We start from the raw sequence: 24,482 nt of genomic DNA, 5'->3' as shown, positions 1-24,482 counted from the left end.
TATGCAGACTGTGGGTCAGGCGGCTGTGGACGCGAGTCAGGTGACGCCGACATGTGCATTCAGGAATTCATATTTACCACACATGAGCAGAAACATATAAAGCTACATATCATTTTATTTTTTTTTGCTTTATATGTTTAAAAAAAATTCAGGATGAAAGCAGTTTACAGTACAAGGATCAACTGGGCAGTGTTTTAGTATTGAGATTATGTATATATAAATATAATTTTTTTCCCCCATTTTATTTTAAGTTTAAGGTTTCAGTAAAAAAAAAAATATATTTTTTAAATAGGTCTATATAGTTTTATTTATTTTAGTTTTAGTTCTTGTAGTACATCAAGTTTAAACTATAAATTAGTTATAAATGAAAAAATACAATCAATTTAAAGGTACACTTCGTAACTTTTGGCCTGTAGAGGTAAAAAAAAACTGCAAACATTTTGCGGAGGAACATTGTTTTGGTTGTGCTTCGGCTCTGCGGATGAATATGACCCTTCACACGTGATAATGCTTTACAGTGAACTCTGTTAGAGAGCTGTATATGAAAATGTACCTGTTTAATGAAATAAATTACACCTGCGGGGTTATAAAAACTTACATTTTGTTCATTTTTTGCAAAAAACAAACAGTTTTCTATATTTAATTTCACCTAACATTTATTTTATTGCAAGTAAAACGTTTTTATTTTTAATTTTTATGGCTGGTTAGTGAGGTAGTTATAGTGGCTATAGTTTTCACACAGGGAAATAGTGCTTCGATATTTTGTATGTTGTTACCCTTTTGTATTTTAGCTGAAATTTTATATTTAAGTTTTATATTTTATATATTTTAAGTTGTATATTTCTTACAGTTCACAATTATGCGTGTTTAGCCTATAATAGCAGGTTCCAGAGTGACAAAATGTCCTTTTATTGGATCCAATATAAATGATCTTCATCGTTTTCTTCCCAGGACAACAACAGTGAAACTATTCAATGCATGTTTATTTTATAAAACAGTAAAAAAATGTAATCCACTCAAAACCATTCATAAAGTCCCGTCCATTTTAATAAACATAAAAAAAAGACAGTTCTCTCTCTACATTGGCTAATCACAACTCACAACAGCTTGATTATTGCCTGTCAATCACTCCACACATCTGTCCGCCTGGCCAATGGGGTGAGTCGGGGGGCGGGGCTCAGTCCGTGTGGGCGGAGTCTGTGTCGATGGCTACGGGAAGCGCAGCTGCATGAACGATCATCTCACCGATCCTGCGTCCGTGTTTTTCACCCGCGATTCCCGGAACACGGAACACCCCGCGGGGCGGCGAGCGAGCGAACGAGCGAGGGACTGCGGGGCCGCGGAGGTGCGGCGGAGAGCCAAGCCAGGAAAGGACGCCCGAGTCCGGGTTGATGCTGGCGGCCCGTCCGCCCTTTAAACACGGATGCTTCTGCGTTCATAAGCGATCGCCGTTTATCCGTGAACAGATCGGACGCGTTAACGTCCACTATTTTCACTCTCAAAGCCGATCGGCAGGCGTCAATCGCACGAACGGACCGTGAGAGCCAAGGCACGGCAGGAGCATCATCTTCCTGCGGGTCTCCAGCGCCTGACAGGCCCGGAGACATGGGCAACACGCCGGCCGCCAAACGGGGAAACGAGATGGAAAGCGGTGGGTGTCTTTAAAGCTTCCCGATCATTGTGTTTAGTCATGATCGATCATGGCGATCGGTTTCATCATCAGATGCTCAGATTCCTCGGGAATATATTCGTGCATGAGTGAGGCTTCTTCAGCAGAGAGAGAGAGAAGAGAGAGAGAGAGAGAGGATGCTGATGCTGTCATGGCGATTTCAGGCTCAAACAATGTGTTGATGCTTTAATAAGCGCTTCGTTTGGGGGTTTGTGTGTGTATGTGTATGCTGTACCGTGTATATAACATATCAAGAATGTTTATTCAACAGGAAATGCTCTATGTGTGTATATGATGGGTCCAGATGTGCAGAAGGTCTGAAGAAAACAGCAAGAACCCCTTATATTCAGGGGACCATGTATCTAAATTTGATAACAACAGTATTAATTGACATATATGATGGTTACGGCCCTGCTGGTTGAAATGTTTAACCCTGGGTTAAGTCTTTCATGGTTCATACTAACCCTGGTTTAGGCTAGATTAGGTTGTCAGATTTTAATATTTCACACTTTACACATATAAGCTAAAACCCATCAGGGTATCATAATTATTTGCATATTGTTACATCGAGTTGCAATCTGTTTTAATAATGCTCTAAAATCACGCTTGTTGACGTTTTTAATGAGTCTTTCTCTTCTGGAAATCAAATCAAAATTGTTGACGGATCATCTTGCGTGTTTTTGTCCAATAAAATGCGCTTTGAAATGATCACATCACGTCTCCCAGCTGTGACGTGAACCAGACTGGCTATTGATGTGAATGAATTAATAAATATTCGATAAGTCCCCTCGATATGTCCCAGCCAACCTTCCGGTTTCAGTATGAAATGTCAAAACAGGAACAAAAACCGCTCGCCCGTTTCCCTCGGCGCTGACGCTTGAGAGTTTCTGTGACTGTACAAAATGAATTCATATTTTCTGAGGCAGGAATTATTTTATGATTGGTTTGTCTGTTGCGAAACAACTCAACGTAACGTACCTTTGGTAGTGAAGAATTGGTGCTGATAACCCCGGTTACAAATACAAGTGTGAAACATTGTTTAACCCAGGGTTAAAAGTGGCCTTTCACCCAAAAATGGCCCCCGAGCCATCCTAGGTGTATGTGACTTTCTTCCTTCAGCCAAACACAATTAGAGAACTAAAAATTGTCCTGCCTCTTCCCAGCTTTATAATGGGAGAGAATGGTGCCTGAGATTTTTTTTAAGCCCAAAAAAGTGCATCCATCCATCATAAAAGTGCTCCGTACTTTGATATCTTTATAAACTATAATCACTAGCTTCCGTTAATGGCTGTACGCAAGTCTAGTTCCGGTGGAAGCGTGACCTCTGACCCGAAGAATGACCTCTGACCCGACACATGACGTATTGATGAGGATAAGGATGGAGCAAAACAAAACACCGGTCATGCATTAGAAGTCTAAAACAAGAGTATTTGAAGAGAAATGTGGGAGGAGCTAAAGTTTGTTGTTTGAACCGCGAAAGGCGTCTATTCTCACCTGAGCTTACGCCACTCCTACATTCTACGTCATGCGTCGGGTCAGAGGTCACTCTTCGGGTCAGAGGTCACTCTTCGGGTCAGAGGTCACTCTTCCGCCGGAACTAGACTCGCGTACGGCCGTTAACGGAAGCCAGTGATTACAGTTTATAAAGTTATAAATATGGATATTTATATATATTCAGAAGGCCTTTATTAACCCCCTGGAGACATATAAATTACTTTTATGATGGGTGGATGCACTTTATTGGGTTTCAAATTCTAAGGTACCATTCACTCCCATTATAAAGCTGGGACGAGCCAGGGCATTTTTTTTATATATCTCTGTGTTCGTCTGAAAGAAGAAAGTCATATACACCTAGGAAGGGCTTTGAAGGTGAGTAAATCATGGGCTAATTTAAATTTTTGGGTGAGTTAACCCTTTAACCTGGGGTTAGAAAGACTAATAGTATATCCAACTTTATCTACAGTATATGCGTAAAGCGATAGGCCTATACTATACAGCAGATCTCACCCGCTTGAGTGCAGAATGTAAACTAGGCCTATATATTATCGCTCGGCTCGAATCGGCTAGGCCTAAATGTTACTGTGAGACATGAAGATAGTAAACATTAACTTCATGATTTCCTGAAAGCTGCTTTTAAACAATGTGCATTGTGAAATTCGCTAAACAAATACATTTGTCTTGAGCGTATCGAGTCGTTTTATGACCGTGCGATTTCAGCAATCCTATAAGATCATTACAAATCACACTGTACGGATCTAATAAACTTGTGTCACTCAAACAAATAGGCTAACTCTTTGAATGAACATAAAAAAAAATTATGGAAAGGATTTCCACATGATTAACTTGCTTTATTTTAGCATTATGCAATTCTGTTATTCCAACTTAATGTACTTATGTTGGGTCAACTTAATTTATTAAAGTTGATTCAATTTATTTAACGTACTTTGGTTGGGCACAGCTTAATGTAGCCTAATAGTATCAGCCCAGCTAATTTTAAGGTTTCCTTACATGATTCAGGTGTTTTTATTTTCATTCATCCAATAATATTTCATTTATTTTAGTAACAAATAATTCAATTGATATACTTTAGCTAGCTATATGCTAGCAGTAGCACATATTAGCATCTTAAATGCCTAGATTTACATGCTCCTTCAGTAATTTAAATGGTTCTAGTAATTCCAATGTAATTGACCATTAAACACAATTACACAAAAAGTAACATAAAACAAGAAATGGCTGAATCGTGGTCAGTGGACGAGGTGCAGACGTTCCTTTCGTTGGTTGCCGAGGAGCGGAAGTAGCACAGCTCTTAGCCGCACACGGCTACCACCGGACCTACAACTATTAACGATCAGTCCCACCCACTTTGAAGCGGTACTAACTGCAGTGGAATAGCAACCGAGCAAAAGCGAACCGAACCGTGCCGTACCGAGTCGTACCACGCAGTGGAAAAGCGAAGCGAGTCGAACCGAAACCGAGTCGTACCACGCAGTGGAAAAGCGAAGCGAGTCGAACCGAAACCGAGCCGTACCATGCAGTGGAAAAACGAAGCGAGCCGAACCGTATCGAGCCGAAATCAGTCACAGTCAAACACAATGCTCCACTCTTCTCCACAATGGTAACCCACTGTAATTGAAATGGTTCTAGTAATTCCAATGTAATTGACCATTAAACACAATTACACACTATCAAGTCTTCCCCTTTTCTCATTTTCACAAAAAAACACGTAAAATAACACTTAATTTTAACATTTATTCTCTCTAAATTCAACCATATGCAAAGCATGCTGGGAACTAACAAGCACCGCTCAGTTTCAGTTAATGCAACACAAATCATTCATGTAATCCAACACAAACGGATTAAGTAAACTTAAATTTTACATTTAAGCAGATTGAACACAATCAAATTAAGTTAGGGCAAAATGTCAGTTGGCGTCGCACTATACCGCCACGCTCTGGATGTACGAATTTTTTACTTAACATAAATGGTTTGTGTTTAGACAACACGTTAGGATTTTGTACTTGTAAGTTGAGACATAATTACGTGGACATTTAATAGAAAAAAGTCAACAAACACAATTATTATAAGTAAACTAAATATGGCTAAATATATTATGTAAAGTGCACAACCTTCCTAGTTAATTTTTTTGAGTAAACTTTACGATGACGACACCTATTGAATCATAGGCTACGAAGCAAGTTAGCATAGAAGCATAAAACGTCATCAGCATGCGCTAGTGGTGAACAAATAGAGCAAGATGAATCACACTTGATTGGCAGTTGTGCTTTTTATTAAAAAAGAGGATGAAGCGAATATGGCTTGACAATTGTACAAATAGGGCTTGAGGAAAGTACGTTTGAAGTTTTAGCGCCATTTCATGTTGCATTTTGATTGGCTAGACAGTAGACGTGTCATAGCAGCAAACACTGAAAATGATCGTTGACTATCTTCTTTGGTCGCAAGACCGTCTTTGAACCTTTTCGTACAACGTAGAACCACGTTTAGGAGCCACAAGCTGTAAAATAAGTCTGATGTCCCCAGAGTGTGTGTGTGAAGTTTTAGCTCAAAATACCCCACAGATATTTTTATATAGCATGTTAAAATTTTGAGGGTGAGCAAAAACGCACCGTTTCGTGTCTGTCCCTTTAAATGCAAATGAGCTGCTGCTCCCGGCACAGGGGGCGGAGCTTCAAGAGCTTGTTTCCTGAAAATTTCAAAAACCTTTTTGCCTTTTATGTTCAAACCGGAGTCAGACGATAATGGAGAGACTCAAGAAGAAGTGACAACGTTTCTGAATGGTTAGTTGATGCATTTATGTAGCTTATGTATCTTCTAGTCATTGATTAGCATATTCTGTCATGATAATCGCATTTATGTAAATTTTCAGGAGGAATGTCGTGTGGTCCCTACCAGTATATTTTAGTGAGAACGTGGAGGAAAAACGCCTTGATTTTATTCAAAGGTCCAAACTGAGCAAAACTACGCAATCTGGTGCAGTTTCTGATAGTTATATGGCCAAAAAGTACAATAAAATTCTGATCAAACACATTTTAATGTAAATCAATGCAATTTCCAACAACTACTTGCAAAAAAATGCATATAAATAGTTGTCGCTGCATCTCCCAATAATATTAAATAGTAAGATTAATATTTAAATGCTTAGTTTTATGATCAAAGCTCAGTCGTTTTTATTGTGGAGGCAAAATAATAAATAATGCAGTACAATGATGATGATTTCTGATGATCATATTTAATGAATGGATTATCAAGTAAATCTATAAGTTGCTTCAGTCCAGTAAGTGTTCATCTTGTAATATTACTAACAATATAAAAGTTATCCTTACATTTACTTCATACAAATCATTAAATATCTCACAGCAAACCCTGTATCACAACCTTTTAAAAGTATAAGCGGTCAATCAGACGACAGAAGGCATGTACTGTAGTAGATTGATTTTGAGAATTTAGTGGCCTTAGAAATCAAATATGATGTTGCTTCTTGTAATGTTGCGTGTGTTTTCTGTGTCTTCCCACAGTCAAAGAGTTTCTGGCCTTCGCCAAAGAAGATTTCCTCAGGAAATGGGAGAATCCTGCACAGGTGAGAGGAAATAAAGAGAAACCCAGGCGGCAGCTTTCAATACGCACGCGTGTCGAAGTGGAAATAGTTCTCAGAGCTGTTATTATGTTAAATGAGTGTCACCTGGTCATTTAAACATCAGTTGAACAAACCCAGGAGATCACAGACTCCTTTGACTCGGGCCAGTACACTGTAAATTCTTTATAAAAACTCACAATGCTACGTTATGCTTAACTTTTAGATATCGTACAACAAAATAAGCCTCACATAAACACAAGTGGATCAAATACATAGAAGCTTTAGTTTGTACAGAAAGATCAGAACACACACACACACACACACACACTCACACTCACACTCACTCACATACTCACTCACTCACTCACTCAAAAAGATCAGAACACACACACACACACTCACTCACTCACTCACTCACTCAATCACTCACTCAGAAAGATCAGAACACACACACACACACTCACTCACTCACTCAGAAAGATCAGAACACACACACACACACTCACTCACTCACTCACTCACTCAGAAAGATCAGAACACACACACACACACTCACTCACTCACTCACTCACTCACTCAGAAAGATCAGAACACACACACACACACTCACTCACTCACTCACTCACTCACTCAGAAAGATCAGAACACACACACACACTCACTCACTCACTCACTCACTCACTCAGAAAGATCAGAACACACAAACACACACTCACACTCACATACTCACTCACTCACTCACTCAGAAAGATCAGAACACACATACTCACTCACTCACTCACTCACTCACTCACTCAGAAAGATCAGAACACACACACACTCACTCACTCACTCACTCAGAAAGATCAGAACACACACACACACACACACTCACACTCACTCACTCACTCACTCAGAAAGATCAGAATGAGTGTCACCTGGCCATTTAAACATCAGTTGAACAAACCCAGGAGATCACAGACTCCTTTGACTCGGGCCAGTACACTGTAAATTCTTTATAAAAACTCACAATGCTACGTTATGCTTAACTTTTAGATATCGTACAACAAAATAAGCCTCACATAAACACAAGTGGATCAAATACATAGAAGCTTTAGTTTGTACAGAAAGATCAGAACTCACTCACTCACTCACTCACTCAGAAAGATCAGAACACACACACACACACTCACTCACTCAGAAAGATCAGAACACACACACACACGCTCACTCACTCAAAAAGATCAGAACACACACGCTCACTCACTCACTCAGAAAGATCAGAACACACACACACACACTCACTCACTCACTCAGAAAGATCAGAACACACATACTCACTCACTCACTCACTCACTCAGAAAGATCAGAACACACACACACACACACACACTCACTCACTCACTCACTCAGAAAGATCAGAACACACATACTCACTCACTCACTCACTCACTCACTCACTCACTCACTCACTCAGAAAGATCAGAACACACACACACACACTCACTCACTCACTCAGAAAGATCAGAACACACACACACACACACACACTCACTCACTCACTCAGAAAGATCAGAACACACACGCTCACTCACTCAGAAAGATCAGAACACACACGCTCACTCACTCACTCAGAAAGATCAGAACACACTCACTCACTCACTCACTCACTCAGAAAGATCAGAACACACACACACACACTCACTCACTCACTCAGAAAGATCAGAACACACACACACACGCTCACTCACTCAGAAAGATCAGAACACACACACACACGCTCACTCACTCAGAAAGATCAGAACACACATACTCACTCACTCACTCACTCACTCAAAAAGATCAGAACACACACACACACACTCACTCACTCACTCAGAAAGATCAGAACACACACACACACACACACACTCACTCACTCACTCAGAAAGATCAGAACACACACGCTCACTCACTCACTCAGAAAGATCAGAACACACTCACTCACTCACTCACTCACTCAGAAAGATCAGAACACACACACACACACTCACTCACTCACTCAGAAAGATCAGAACACACACACACACACGCTCACTCACTCAGAAAGATCAGAACACACACACTCACTCACTCACTCACTCAAAAAGATCAGAACACACACACACACACTCACTCACTCACTCAGAAAGATCAGAACACACACACACACACACACACTCACTCACTCACTCAGAAAGATCAGAACACACACGCTCACTCACTCACTCAGAAAGATCAGAACACACACACTCACTCACTCACTCACTCACTCAGAAAGATCAGAACACACACGCTCACTCACTCACTCAGAAAGATCAGAACACACTCACTCACTCACTCACTCACTCACTCACTCACTCAGAAAGATCAGAACACACACGCTCACTCACTCACTCAGAAAGATCAGAACACACACACACACACTCACTCACTCACTCAGAAAGATCAGAACACACACACACACACACACACTCACTCACTCACTCAGAAAGATCAGAACACACACGCTCACTCACTCACTCACTCACTCACTCAGAAAGATCAGAACACACACACACACACACACACTCACTCACTCACTCAGAAAGATCAGAACACACACGCTCACTCACTCACTCAGAAAGATCAGAACACACACACTCACTCACTCACTCACTCACTCACTCAGAAAGATCAGAACACACACGCTCACTCACTCACTCAGAAAGATCAGAACACACTCACTCACTCACTCACTCACTCACTCACTCAGAAAGATCAGAACACACACACACACACTCACTCACTCACTCAGAAAGATCAGAACACACACACACACGCTCACTCACTCAGAAAGATCAGAACACACACACTCACTCACTCACTCACTCAGAAAGATCAGAACACACACACACACACTCACTCACTCACTCAGAAAGATCAGAACACACACACACACGCTCACTCACTCAGAAAGATCAGAACACACACACTCACTCACTCACTCACTCAGAAAGATCAGAACACACACACACACACTCACTCACTCACTCAGAAAGATCAGAACACACACACACACACACACTCACACACACACGGCATTAAACGGAAGTTGCGCTCATCTTTTCTTCAGTATTGTGCCGAAACTGCTTCACAAACAAGAGCAAATGTAGGGCGGGGCTTGTGGTATTGATTGGATGGTTGTGGTTTGCTATTGGTGGATCTGTGATTGACAGGTTGCCCCGCCCTCGTCATCAGAGAAGAGAAGAGATGCTGCGGGAGGGGAAGCTACTCTGATTCAAGATTACACATTAATTAAAAGAAAATGATGTGCACAGATCATTTATAATAAATACTGCAAAAATCCATATAAATATGAATGGTCAATTTTGATTTTCAGAGTTCAGTTAATGATGTGAGTTAAGCGTGTAAATGTGTTTTCTGTTTATAACTGAGATCCGTTATTCTGAAACGTATGGAAGCTTGTTTCCGTCACAGAATAAAACATTTTAAAAGGTAATTGCGACTTTTTATCTCACAATTCTGATATCTTTTCTCAGAATTGTGAGATATAAACTCGCAATTGCGAGTTAAGTTCAATTCTAAGGGAAAAAAAGGTTGACTTTGTTCCTCAAAATTGTGAGTTTATATCACAATTCTGACTTTTTATCTCCAAATTGCACGTTCTAAAGTCAAAATTGCGAGATATAAACATGTACTTCTGAGAAAAGATGTCAGAATTGCGAGATACAAACTCACAATTGTGAGATAAAAAGTCGCAATTATCTTTTAAAATGTTTTATTCTTTATAACACAGAACTGCGACTTTATATGACGCAATTTTTACTTTATAACTCACAATTGTGAGTTTTTATATCGCAATTATGACCTTTTTTCTCGCAACTGCGACTTTATATCACTTTGTAAACTCGAAATTTTGAGAAAAAAGTCTGAATTGTGAGATGAAAAGTCGCAATTACCTTTTTAATTTGAAACGAGGTCTAAAAACTGTCTGTATGAGCAGATTTTGTTCTGATTAATTGCCACAGTAATTTAGTATCGGTGCACATATATAACATGCTAAAGTCCCGTGGCCTGTCCCGCAGAACACGGCGGGCCTGGAGGACTTCGAGCGGTTGAAGACTCTGGGCACTGGCTCGTTCGGTCGCGTGATGCTGGTCAGACACCGAGAGACCGGCCAGCACTACGCCATGAAGATCCTCAACAAACAGAAGGTGAGCGGGACTAAAGGAACACACTGGAAATGGGCTCATTTTCCCCTAGAGTTAAATTCAGCCGATCTCCGGGTCTGGCGGTAGCACTTTTAGCTAAGCTTAGCATAGATCATTGAATCGGATTAGACTGTTAGCATTACCAAAGAGTTTCGATATTTTTCCTATTTAAAGCTTGACTCTTCTGTAGTTACATTGTGTACTAATGAAAAGTTGTGATATTAAAGATGATATTACGCAGCGCCTGAAAATAGTCCCCAGCTCGGAAACTTCCAACGTGACCGGCACTAAGTTTGTAATATCAGCAGTTGTAATACGGCAGCAGTTCCTGGATTATTACGCAGGAATGAGAGGATAGTTCCTCGTCATATTGGCCTAGAAAATCACAACTTTTCATTAGTACACAATGTAACTACAGAAGAGTCAAGCTTTAAATAGGAAAAATATCGCAACTCTTCGGTCATTTTTTTGAAGAGAGATGCTAACGGCCTAATCAGATTCAATTATCTATGCTAAGCTATGCTAAAAGTGCTACCGCCAGACCCGGAGATCGGCTGAACGGATTCGAAAACGGTAAAACTGTTTAACTCCAGGGGTGTTGGAAAATGAGCCTATTTCCCCCAAAAATAGGGGAGGCATGTTCCTTTAAACTCAAACGCTGTGTTAGACGCGTTCAGTAACGCTGTTTGTCTGCAGGTGGTGAAGCTGAAGCAGATCGAACACACACTAAACGAGAAGAGGATCCTGCAGGCCGTCAGCTTCCCCTTCCTAGTGCGCCTGGAGTACTCCTTCAAGGTGACGATCGCTCGGGACAACAATACCTGGATGATGGCGCATGTAATGGACTGTGTGTGTGTGTGTGTGTGTGTGTGTTTGCTGCAGGACAACACTAATCTCTACATGGTGATGCAGTACGTTCAGGGAGGGGAGATGTTTTCACACCTGCGCAGAATCGGCAGATTCAGGTGAATATCTGCTTTCTTCATGCGCTTGTTTAGTGCCTGAGGGGGAAAGGCAACATGAAGTGCACAAATACAGTACACACCGGATAGACATCATGCGCCAGAGGAATCGTTTTTGCGTTAGCTCTGTATATTTCAATTCAATTCACGTTTATTTGTATAGCGCTTTTCACAATACTCATCATTTCAAAGCAGCTTTACAGAAGAGTCCACATTACAATTTAGAGTGATCTGTCATCAGAGGGAACTGTCTAAGTTGAAGTATTTCAGAAATGTATATACAAAGTCATAGTTAGCTAAACAATGTGATAAAACAATATATTTCTATAGCCACGTTTCCACCGAAATTACCCGGAACAATTTTTCCCAGGAACTTTTTTTGCCCCAGACCGGCTGCTTTCTGCGTTTACACCGCGGTCTAAAGTACCGGGAAGATTATAAACTGCGCTCGACGGCTCCTCCCAGTCTGCGGCGGACAGTAATCAGCTTTGAGCGCCACATTTATAATAAGTATGGAGGAGATTCAAACTGTGCTGCAGTTGTTTGTGATGTATTGGTTTACTAATGAGGTAATAAACAAAACGGCAGAAAAGAGACGAGCACTGATACTAAAGCGTGTTCAGAAAGCTCGTAATGCTAGATATAAAATATGTTATCAGCTATTGCGGACATTGACCGTGAGATGGCTGGGACGAACGTGCAGAAAATTTCCTGTTACACAAATACACTTGATAAAGCCTGAACCTCGTCGTCGGTCCAGCTGTGTTTAAAAAAATATATATTAAATTCCATATTTGCAGACAGACTCTTACTGCATGAAGCCACGAACCGCAATAGATTTAAAAAAATGCCGGTTAAATTAGAATGCTGCGTGGAGTCGTCCAATCAAAATGCGGCGTGAACACAACCAATCAACATGTTCAGTGCACAAGTCCCGCCCCCGAAAGTTCCTGAACTTTGAAAAAGTACTACCTCGCCAGCAGGGACTTTCGGAGGGGGAAATATTTACCCGGAACTTCATTTAGACCCACCGAGTACCAGCACAAAGCTCATGGGGAAAGTTCCCGCGGTGGAAACGCGGCTTATGGCATCGCTGTCGAAGAGTAGGCTAATTATCTAGCAAAGTGGATTTACTTATTGTAGAGTTAGCGAAAGATATCATGAGTGTTTTAAGCGGATTCGTATCCGTAAGATCTCACCTTCATGCTGTGGAAATACAGAACCGGGAGACGCTGAAAAGGGGCGGAGCTACAGAAGGACTACGCCTTAAAGGGACAGTTCACCCAAAAATTTAAATTCTGTCATCATTTACTCACCCTCATGTTGTAACGAACCTGTTTGAGTTTCTTTCTTCTGTTGAACACAAAAGATGTTTTGAAGAATACGGGTAATTGAACAGTTTACGGTAGCCATTCACTTTCATAGAAAATACTATGGAAGTCAAATGGGTGCCGTCAACTGGCTACGCATATTCTTCAAAATATCGTGTTTTATATTTTGGGTGAACTATCCCTTTGAAGCCCCCCTGTAGTCAATAATTGTATCCTTTATAACTCATCTTTGATCACCAAAATGACATATTTAAATGTTTTTTCCTTGAAAAGAATTCATGATGCCTTAAAATATCTTGAATGTAACTCGACACCCTTGCCTCATTTAGTATGCGCGGTTCTATGAATATGCAAATGAGCCCTGCCTCCACTCACTCACTCACTCAGAGATCCACTGGTTGGCGATCACTCGTTGATCTGATTGGTTACAAGCTAGTGTGTGACATCAGAAACACCAGCGATTTCACACTGTGTTTTTGAGACTGTCTTTGGTTCACTGCAGTTTTAAGCAGAAAATACTCAGCAATGCTGTTGACTTATGAATTTTTCTCTTAAAGCATATTAAAAACACCACATAGACACATAAACAGCATTAAAAGCGTATTCTTTAAATAAATAAAAAAGTATTTTATTAGGATTTATGTTTACTATTATCATCACTTTAAAACACACACCCACGCCCACACACACACACCCACACCCACAACCACACCCACAACCACACACCCACACACACACACCCCCACACACACACCCACACCCACACCCACACACACACACACACACACACCCACACCCACACCCACACACACACACACACACCCACACACACACACACACCCACACACACCCACACACACCCACACACACACGCACACACACACACACACACACACACACACACACACACACACACACACTAATTATCAGTTAAAAGTCATGAAAAACACAAGTGGAAATACAGGAATGATGTTGTGATTAAAGCGCATGAGTTAGATGCCAGCTCTGCTCACTTCTACAGAGATGTGAACTCCTTCATCAATGACTTGGTGTTTTTCCGTCACTCTCCGGTTCAACTCATTCTTTAAAATCACAACTGTCAGGCGTTTAAGCAGAAGCCTTCGAATCCTCTGACTCGTAGTGTACATGTGCAATTACAAAAGACCAAATGCTTAGAAGGAAAACCGGTCGTATTTATATTCATTTGACTCAGATTGACTCGCATGTGTATAAATAACACAAATATTTTTTTTCGAGATTATTATTATTATTATTTTTTATCTGTTTTTGGCCTCTCTCAAAATGTGATTCTGACCTACATCTAAAACAAAAATCATCTTTATAGGTTCCGTGATGAAACTTTAACAAAAGGTTCTTTATTGTGAAAAATGATTCTTTAGATTTTAGAATGTTCTTCACATTAAGAAAAAATGGTTCTTTAAAGAACTCTTCACTGAAAGGTTCTATGAGGAGTCAGTACAGTATATAATATATATATATATATATGTGTGTGACCCTGGATCACAAACCCAGTCTGGAGTCGCACGGGTATATCTGTGGCGATAGCCAACTATACATTGTATGGGTCAAAATTATAGATTTTTCTTTTATGCCGAAAATCATTAGGATATTAAGATCATGTTCCATGAAGATATTTAATACATTTCCTACCGTAAATATATCAAACTTGTATTTTTTTTGAGTGAATGCAGCACAATCGTGAACATAAACGCAGATTTTCTCAATGTTTACATTTTTTTGCACCCTCAGATTCCAGATTTTCAATAGTTGTATCTCGACCAAATATTGTCCTATCCTAACAAACCATACATCAATGGAAAGCTTATGTTCAGCTCTCAGATGATATATAAACCTCAATTTCAAAAATGTTACCCATGTGACTGGTTTTGTGGTCCAGGGTCACATATGTAGTTTAACTTGTATGTTTTTTTAAATCCACATAAAAGTTGACATAAAAATGCGACGACATTTGATCAACAGCAGTCAGCAGTGTGTGTGAGTTTAGCTCGTGTTCGTCTACATAAATGTAGAGGATAAAACAACTTTAGGTTTAAAGAACCGAACGATGACTTCCATTGACACTCGAGGATATTGGACCTGAAGCTAACGTGAGACTGTAACATGCTTAATATTTATACTGTCCTAATGCAGTGATGCACTGAGCTTCAGTCACTCTGTTTTATTCTTGCTGATGTGTGTGTGTGTGTGTGTGTGATGCCTGTACGTAACGGTGTGTGTTCTCCTCGTCTCTCGCCCTCTCTCTCTCTGCAGTGAACCCCATGCACGCTTTTATGCTTCACAAATAGTTTTGACCTTTGAATATCTGCACGCCCTTGACCTGATCTACAGAGACCTTAAGCCAGAGAACCTCCTCATCGATCAGCAGGGATACATCCAGGTAACACACACATCCAGGTAACACACACATCCAGGTAATACACACATCCAGGTGATACACACATCCAGGTAACACACACATCCAGGTAACACACACATCCAGGTAACACACACATCCAGGTGATACACACATCCAGGTAACACACACATCCAGGTAACACACACATCCAGGTGATACACACATCCAGGTAACACACACATCCAGGTGATACACACATCCAGGTAACACACACATCCAGGTGATACACACATCCAGGTAATACACACATCCAGGTAATACACACATCCAGGTAATACACACATCCAGGTAATACACACATCCAGGTAATATACACATCCAGGTAACACACACATCCAGGTAATACACACATCCAGGTAATACACACATCCAAGTAATACACACATCCAGGTGATACACACATCCAGGTGATACACACATCCAGGTAACACACACATCCAGGTAACACACACATCCAGGTGATACACACATCCAGGTAACACACACATCCAGGTAACACACACATCCAGGTAATACACACATCCAGGTGATACAAACATCCAGGTAACACACACATCCAGGTAATACACACATCTAGGTGATACACACATCTAGGTGATACACACATCCAGGTGATACACACATCCAGGTAATACACACATCCAGGTAATACACACATCTAGGTAATACACACATCCAGGTAATACACACATCCAGGTGATACACACATCCAGGTAATACAAACATCCAGGTAATGCACACATCCAGGTAATACACACATCCAGGTAATACAAACATCCAGGTAACACACACATCCAGGTAATATACACATCCAGGTAATACACACATCCAGGTAATGCACACATCCAGGTAACACACACATCCAGGTAACACACACATCCAGGTAATGCACACATCCAGGTAATATACACATCCAGGTAATACACACATCCAGGTAATATACACATCCAGGTAATACACACATCCAGGTAATACACACATCCAGGTAATACACACATCCAGGTAATACACACATCCAGGTAATACACACATCTAGGTAATATACACATCCAGGTGATACACACATCCAGGTAATACACACATCCAGGTAATGCACACATCCAGGTAACACACACATCCAGGGTAATACACACATCCAGGTAACACACACATCCAGGTAATGCACACATCCAGGTAATACACACATCCAGGTAATATACACATCCAGGTGATACACACATCCAGGTAATACACACATCCAGGTAATACACACATCCAGGTAATGCACACATCCAGGTAACACACACATCCAGGGTAATACACACATCCAGGTGATACACACATCCAGGTGATATACACATCCAGGTGATACACACATCCAGGTGATACACACATCCAGGTAATACACACATCTAGGTAATACACACATCTAGGTGATACACACATCCAGGTGATACACACATCCAGGTAATACACACATCTAGGTGATACACACATCTAGGTGATACACACATCCAGGTGATACACACATCCAGGTAATACACACATCCAGGTGATACACACATCCAGGTGATATACACATCCAGGTGATACACACATCCAGGTAATGCACACATCCAGGTAATACACACATCCAGGTGATACACACATCCAGGTAACACACACATCCAGGTAACACACACATCCAGGTAATGCACAAATCCAGGTAATATACACATCCAGGTGATACACACATCCAGGTAATACACACATCCAGGTAATGCACACATCCAGGTAATGCACACATCCAGGTAATACACACATCCAGGTGATACACACATCCAGGTAATACACACATCCAGGTGATACAAACATCCAGGTAACACACACATCCAGGTAATACACACATCCAGGTAATGCACACATCCAGGTAATGCACACATCCAGGTAATACACACATCCAGGTAATGCACACATCCAGGTAATGCACACATCCAGGTGATACACACATCCAGGTAATGCACACATCCAGGTAATACACACATCCAGGTAATGCACACATCCAGGTGATACACACATCCAGGTAATACACACATCCAGGTAATGCACACATCCAGGTAATGCACACATCCAGGTAATACACACATCCAGGTAATACACACATCCAGGTAATGCACACATCCAGGTGATACACACATCCAGGTAATGCACACATCCAGGTAATACACACATCCAGGTAATGCACACATCCAGGTGATACACACATCCAGGTAACACACACATCCAGGTAATGCACACATCCAGGTAATGCACACATCCAGGTAATACACACATCCAGGTGATACAAACATCCAAGTAACACACACATCCAGGTAATACACACATCCAGGTAATACACACATCCAGGTAATACACACATCCAGGTAATGCACACATCCAGGTAATACACACATCCAGGTAATACACACATCCAGGTAATACACACATCCAGGTAATGCACACATCCAGGTAATACACACATCCAGGTAATACACACATCCAGGTAACACACACATCCAGGTAATATACACATCCAGGTAATACACACATCCAGGTAACACATACATCCAGGTAATATACACATCCAGGTAATACACACATCCAGGTAATACACACATCCAGGTAATACACACCTCTACGCCACTGGAGAAGACTTTCAAGATGTATTTATTAGGACATGAACAGTAAATAAGACTCCTCTCATCTGCCATTATGACTGGCACACCTGTGGCTGTCTTCACACACACCGCTAGTCGAGCTGCACAATTTTTTCCGCTCATCTGAAGGTTTTTTTCAAGCTTAAATTTAACAAATGTTGTGTTTGAAACCGAAACACAAAATTCATTGTAACTTTTTATATTTAATATTTATATTTAGTTAGAAACTGAAATGAATATGACACAGTTTGGGCTCCCAGTCTTACATTTCTTAATTAGCATGGAACCTAATTTGTAATATTTATCGTTACTTTATAAAGTGAATGTCAACATTTTGTGACCTAGTGTACATCAGTATTTATTTTAAAGTATTTTTCACACCTTTCACTGAAATACTTAATATTGTGCATGAAAATACACTGTTTGTGTGTGTGTGTGTGTGTCTGTGTGTGTGTGTGTGTGTGTGTGTGTGTGTGTGTGTGTGTGTGTGTGTGTGTGTGTGTGTGTGCGTCTGTGTGAGTGTCTGTTAGTGTGTGTGTGTGTGTGAGCGCTGTTTGGATGTTTTCTCAATCACACACAGCTCATGATCTCTCCATTACTGCCCCCTTATGGCTAATATGAGAATGACATCAAATAAATGTTTCATAAATCACAGCATCCTCTGAGAATGATGATGATCTGTCATAAATCTCTCGTCGTGTGTGTGTGTGTGTGTGTGACTGCTCTCCAGGTGACAGACTTCGGCTTCGCGAAGCGTGTGAAGGGCCGCACGTGGACGCTGTGTGGGACCCCGGAGTATCTGGCCCCGGAGATCATCCTCAGCAAGGTGAGCCTCGCTTCATAGTTCCTGACAATGCAACACAAATATAGTACATTATAATTAATAAAGCGTTGTCACTGCGAGAGTCTCACTTTGAGCTGATAGATGCTTTGTGCTGCACATCTACTCCTCCATCTGTCTGAATAACATGATTTAATATGAAATATGCTCAAAAGTTTGGAAAAATTACATTTATAATTACATAATTAAATAATTTTTCTACATTTTTGAACGAGTCTCTTCTGCTCAAGGCTGCATTTATTTGATCAAAAATACTAGTAATATTGTGAAATATTAATACAATTTAAAATAAGGGTTTTCTATGTCAAGTCAAGTCATCTTCATTTATATAGCGCTTTTAACAATGTAGATTGTTTAAAAGCTGCTTTACAGAGATAAACGTATAATTTAAGGTAACAGATTGTTTTGGCTTTATAGCGGTTCTTGAATGTTATTTTCCAGCTAAAGTTATGATTGATTCACTTCCGTCGAAAGGATAATTTGTTATTAAATTAGGGGACGCTGTCCCACATATATGTGAATATATTGTTAAAATGTAATTTATTCCTGTGATCAAAGCTGAATGTTCAGCTTCATTTCCAGTCTTCAGTGTCACATGATCCTTCAGAAATCACTATAATATGAGGATTTGATTATCAAGAAACATTTATGATCATTATCAATGTTTTTATTTTCTTTTTTTCAGGATTTTTTAGGAAGTTCAAAAGAACAGCATTTATTTGAAATAAAAATGGATCAATTTAATGCATTTATTGCTGAATAAAAGTCTTTTATTTTTTATTTGATCTTACTTAGGTAATAGTGTCTCACATTTTTAACAAAAAAATATTAAAACGCACAACTGTTTTCAACACTGATAATAATCATAAATGTTTCCTGAGCATCAACATCATATCAAAGTGATTTCTGAAGGATCATGTGACACTGAAGACTGCAGTAATGATGCTGAAAATACAGCTTTGATCACAGGAATAAATTACACTTTACTATATATTCACATAGAAAACAGTTAAATTGTAATAATATTTCACAATATTACGTTTTTTACTGTATATTGATTAAATAAATGGGGCCTTGGTGAGAATTAGAGACTTCTTTCAAAAACATTTAAAAAAAAAACGTGATTATTATTTCAAACTTTTGATTGATAGTGTCGATGAATTGTTTGCTTTTCATTTGATCTGTTTCAGTTTCTCAACCCCTACTAGTTTAACTCCTCTCCCCATGAATATCCGCAGTGTTTCCTCTCCTCTTGAGCTTCTCCTGGTGTGTGTGTGTGTGTGTGTGTGTGTGTGTGTGTGTGTGTGTGTGTGTGTGTGTGTGTGTGTGTGTGTGTGTGTGTGTGTGTGTGTGTGTGTGTGTGTGTGTGTGTGTGTGTGTGTGTGTGTGGCAGGGTTATAATAAGGCGGTGGACTGGTGGGCTCTGGGTGTGTTGATGTACGAGATGGCTGCTGGTTATCCTCCATTTTTCGCCGATCAACCCATTCAGATCTACGAAAAGATCGTCTCAGGAAAGGTAATTTTGCCGAGGCCCATCGATCTCTAAGCGAATCCGACAGCATCTGAGATTCCTGTCTTCAGCCTGACCCGCGTGTGGCTCTCCACAGGTACGGTTCCCGTCGCACTTCAGCTCGGACCTGAAGGACCTGCTGAGAAACCTGCTGCAGGTGGACCTCACCAAACGCTTCGGGAACCTTAAAAACGGAGTGAACGACATTAAAGGACACAAGTGGTTCTCCACTACTGACTGGATAGCCATTTACCAGCGGAGGGTGAGAAGCACACACACACACACACACACACACTCCCGGCATCACTGACCGTAATCTGGCGTATTATTCAGTGTTTTGACCTGTAAAGCCGCTAGTCTCTGCGAGTCGCTTGTGGGCATTCGTATGCTGTGTCTGAAACCGCTCCCTATCCACTATATAGTGCACTATATAGGGTATCGGCCATTTTGTAGTGGTGTCCTAATTCTGAGGGAACGACATCATTCCCTACATTCGTTCACTACTTTTACCCACAATCCTCTCTGAATTGGAGTGTACATTGATTCGATGTACACTTGCTTCCCACAATCCAATGCGGAGAGGATTGAGCGCAGTCTCGTCTTCTGTCAAAACACACCACGCCTTCTTTAAAGAATGTATTTATATTCCGAAATATTCCTTTTTCGGATTGCCTGAAACACCACCTCATGCGAGCGTAAAAACTTTTTTGCAATATATGGGAGTTTTTGTGTAAAATATGAGTGAAGAAATACTTTATATTGGTATTGGCGATTATTTCATGCTCAAATGTAAATATCAAGCGTGAGATTTTTAAGATCCGATCAATCTCTCTCTCTCTCCGTGTGTGTTTTGGCAGGTGGAGGCCCCATTTGTGCCTAAATGCAGAGGTCCCGGGGACACCAGCAACTTCGACGACTACGAGGAAGAGGAGATCCGTGTGTCGTTCACGGAGAAGTGCGCAAAAGAATTTGCCGAATTCTAGAGGAAGAAACTATAGAAATCAGAGCGAGGGATATAGGTGGAGAGAAAGAGAGAGAGAAGGAGAAAAAGTGCATGAATCTTAAAAACCGATCCTTCCTCCTGTAAAACAGCAGAGAAACCAGCGGAAGAGTCCAGAGAAGACCTCCAGGGATAAACAGTGAGGCCTTTATCATCTCCTCTATTTTAATCATGTTTGCAATTTTCTCTTTTTTTTTTTTTTTTTTTTTTAAATCTCTGTTCATGTGATATTAATCATGATGGATTTGATAGGGTGTAATTGTTGGCCTGTGGACTGGGATTGTTGTTGCCGCACAAAAAGAGACTGGATTAGTTAAATCTCTAATCTTGAACAGTTACCACTAAGGTGCAAGTTCTCCACTAGGTCACCATAACAAACCATACAGAAAAATAGAAGAAGAAAAAAAGAACGATAAAAATATGTATTCCTGTGTAATAACCGAAATATTTTTGGTCCTGTATACTGTCATGTGTTTCTTTATTCTTAAAATGCACTGAAAGGGACGACGAAGTGAAAATGGCATAGAAAAGAAGCCATGATTTCATAATATGAGCACCTCTTTTCTTTTTCTTCTTTCAGCTGTAGGTCCACTGCGCTCTGTAAAATATTCACTGATGAACTTTGAACTTTCACCTATGAAATGTGCCATGAAATCCTACAAGTGTCAATATTTTGGCTCATCAGTCGTTTCATTGATTCTTGCCGACAGATAGCAGTCGACAGCGGACCGCGTCAAGCCTTGGTGCAGAGGAGGGGATGAATGTTTTTGTTTCGTTTGTTTAGTATTGTTAATACTATAATTGTTACGGTTCTCATTGGGTTATACATTTCTAGTTCCTGACGAAATCGCACACACACACACTGTGCGTGATTGACACGGCGAAGTCTTGTGGTCGACCAATGAGCCGCCGCATTGCTCTCTCCGTTTTCGCCATTTCTTCCCCCTTCATTCTTCCATTTCTGCATTTTTAAATAGGCAAAGTCTTCTCTCTGAATGGGTGCAGAGCATCTGGCTCCTTTTTGGGTGAGAATTTCTTACACGCAACTCTCTAGGCTACAAATATCTCCTCTAAGCTGGAGGTGAACTCAGTGGATACCAGTGCTTACTCCTGAGGACATGGTTCAAGTTAATTGTGATATTTTGCACCACAAGAATCATTCCAATAAAGTATTACTATAAATACCAAACAGGTTTTACGTCCTTTTATGTGTAAGCACCTAATATTTTAGTAAATGTCTGCAGCTTCTGTCCTATTTGGCATGCTGTCATACCGAAGTAGAAGTTCTGTCATGAAACTCTAGATGGCGCAGGCTGATTGTTTCTTAACTTAATCTGCTTGTAATCACATCATTCTCTGTATGGCACAGCTGATTGGTTGCTGCTGTGTCAGTAGCCAATGAGCTCGCTGCTCAACCTTCAAATACTGGTCAACATTTTCTGTAGCAGTGCATCATGCTTTCAGAAACCCTCCCCTTACCCAGCTCCACCTGCATAGATCTGCTATTGGTAATTAATGTATGCTATATTGTACAGCAGCAGCATCCCTTACTTGCGCACAGCAGTGTGTCGTGTATGTATTTGCAGTAGCAGCAATAACCAACAACAGCGATAATCAACAACAACAGCAATAATTGACATCAGCATCAATAACCAACATCAGCATCAATAACCAAAATCAGCATCAATAACCAACATCAGCATCAATAACCGACTCAGCATCAATAACCAACATCAGCAATAACCAATTCAGCATCTATAACCAACATCCGCATCAATAACCAACAACAGCAGCAATAACCAACATCTGCATCTATAATCAACATCGGCAGCAATAACCAACATCCGCATCAATAACCAACATCAGCATCAATAACCAACATCAGCATCAGCATCAACAATAACCAACATCAGCATCAGCATCAACAATAACCAACATCAGCATCAATAACCAGCATCAACAATAACCAACATCAGCATCAGCATCAACAATAACCAACATCAGCATCAATAACCAGCATCAACAATAACCAACATCAGCATCAATAACCAACATAAGCATCAGCATCAATAACCAACATCAGCATCAATAACCAGCATCCGCATCAATAACCAACTCGGCATCAATAACCAACTCAGCATCGATAACCAACATCCGCATCAATAACCAACATCAGCATCAATAACCAACAACAGCATCAATAACCAACAACAGCATCAATAACCAACATCAGCATCAATAACCAACATCAGCATCAATAACCAACATCAGCATCAATAGCCAACAACAGCATCAATAACCGACAACAGCATCAATAAGCAACATCAGCATCAATAACCAACTCAGCATCAATAACCAACTACTCAGCATCGATAACCAACATCCGCATCAATAACCAACTCAGCATCAATAACCAACATCAGCATCAATAACCAACTCAGCATCGATAACCAACATCCGCACCAATAACCGACAACAGCCTCAATAACCAACATCAGCATCAATAACCAACATCAGCATCAATAACCAACAACAGCATCAATAACCAACATCAGCATCAATAGCCAACAACAGCATCAATAACCGACAACAGCATCAATAAGCAACATCAGCATCAATAAGCAACATCAGCATCAATAACCAACATCTGCAACAATAACCAACATCAGGATCAATAACCAACATCAGCATCAATAACCAACATCAGCATCAATAACCAACAACAGCATCAATAACCAACTCGGCATCAAAAACCAACATCAGCATCAATAA

The 24,482-nt window shown here is 40.5% G+C and overlaps 1 protein-coding gene across 4 annotated transcripts; it reads left to right on the top strand.

Annotated features, from left to right (window-relative positions):
• The first annotated feature begins 1,084 nt into the window (after positions 1-1,084).
• On the top strand, positions 1,085-22,897 carry prkacab (protein kinase, cAMP-dependent, catalytic, alpha-b). Of its 4 annotated transcripts, XR_013797895.1 has the most exons (12): positions 1,464-1,651; positions 5,923-5,967; positions 6,706-6,767; positions 10,850-10,978; positions 11,672-11,770; positions 11,858-11,940; positions 15,561-15,687; positions 19,090-19,185; positions 20,594-20,716; positions 20,808-20,972; positions 21,568-21,849; positions 22,291-22,896. XR_013797895.1 is itself a non-coding variant. In XM_079614558.1 (11 exons), the coding sequence occupies exons 1-11, from the start codon at positions 1,606-1,608 to the stop codon at positions 21,691-21,693; spliced, it is 1,101 nt and encodes a 366-aa protein (XP_079470684.1). In that variant the 5' UTR covers positions 1,180-1,605; the 3' UTR covers positions 21,694-22,897. The 4 variants fall into 4 exon arrangements, 2 of the variants coding, with proteins under 2 accessions (XP_079470685.1, XP_079470684.1); XR_013797894.1 differs by lacking the exon at positions 5,923-5,967 and having other exon boundaries at positions 1,180-1,651; XM_079614558.1 differs by having other exon boundaries at positions 1,180-1,651; positions 21,568-22,897.
• Positions 22,898-24,482: the final 1,585 nt, after the last annotated feature.

Source organism: Phoxinus phoxinus (genome assembly GCF_949152265.1).
Source record: "Phoxinus phoxinus genome assembly, chromosome: 6".
Classification (NCBI taxonomy): domain Eukaryota; kingdom Metazoa; phylum Chordata; class Actinopteri; order Cypriniformes; family Leuciscidae; genus Phoxinus; species Phoxinus phoxinus.
The sequence above is the reverse complement of the archived record's forward strand: the minus strand, read 5'-3'. Positions and strand labels throughout refer to the sequence as shown.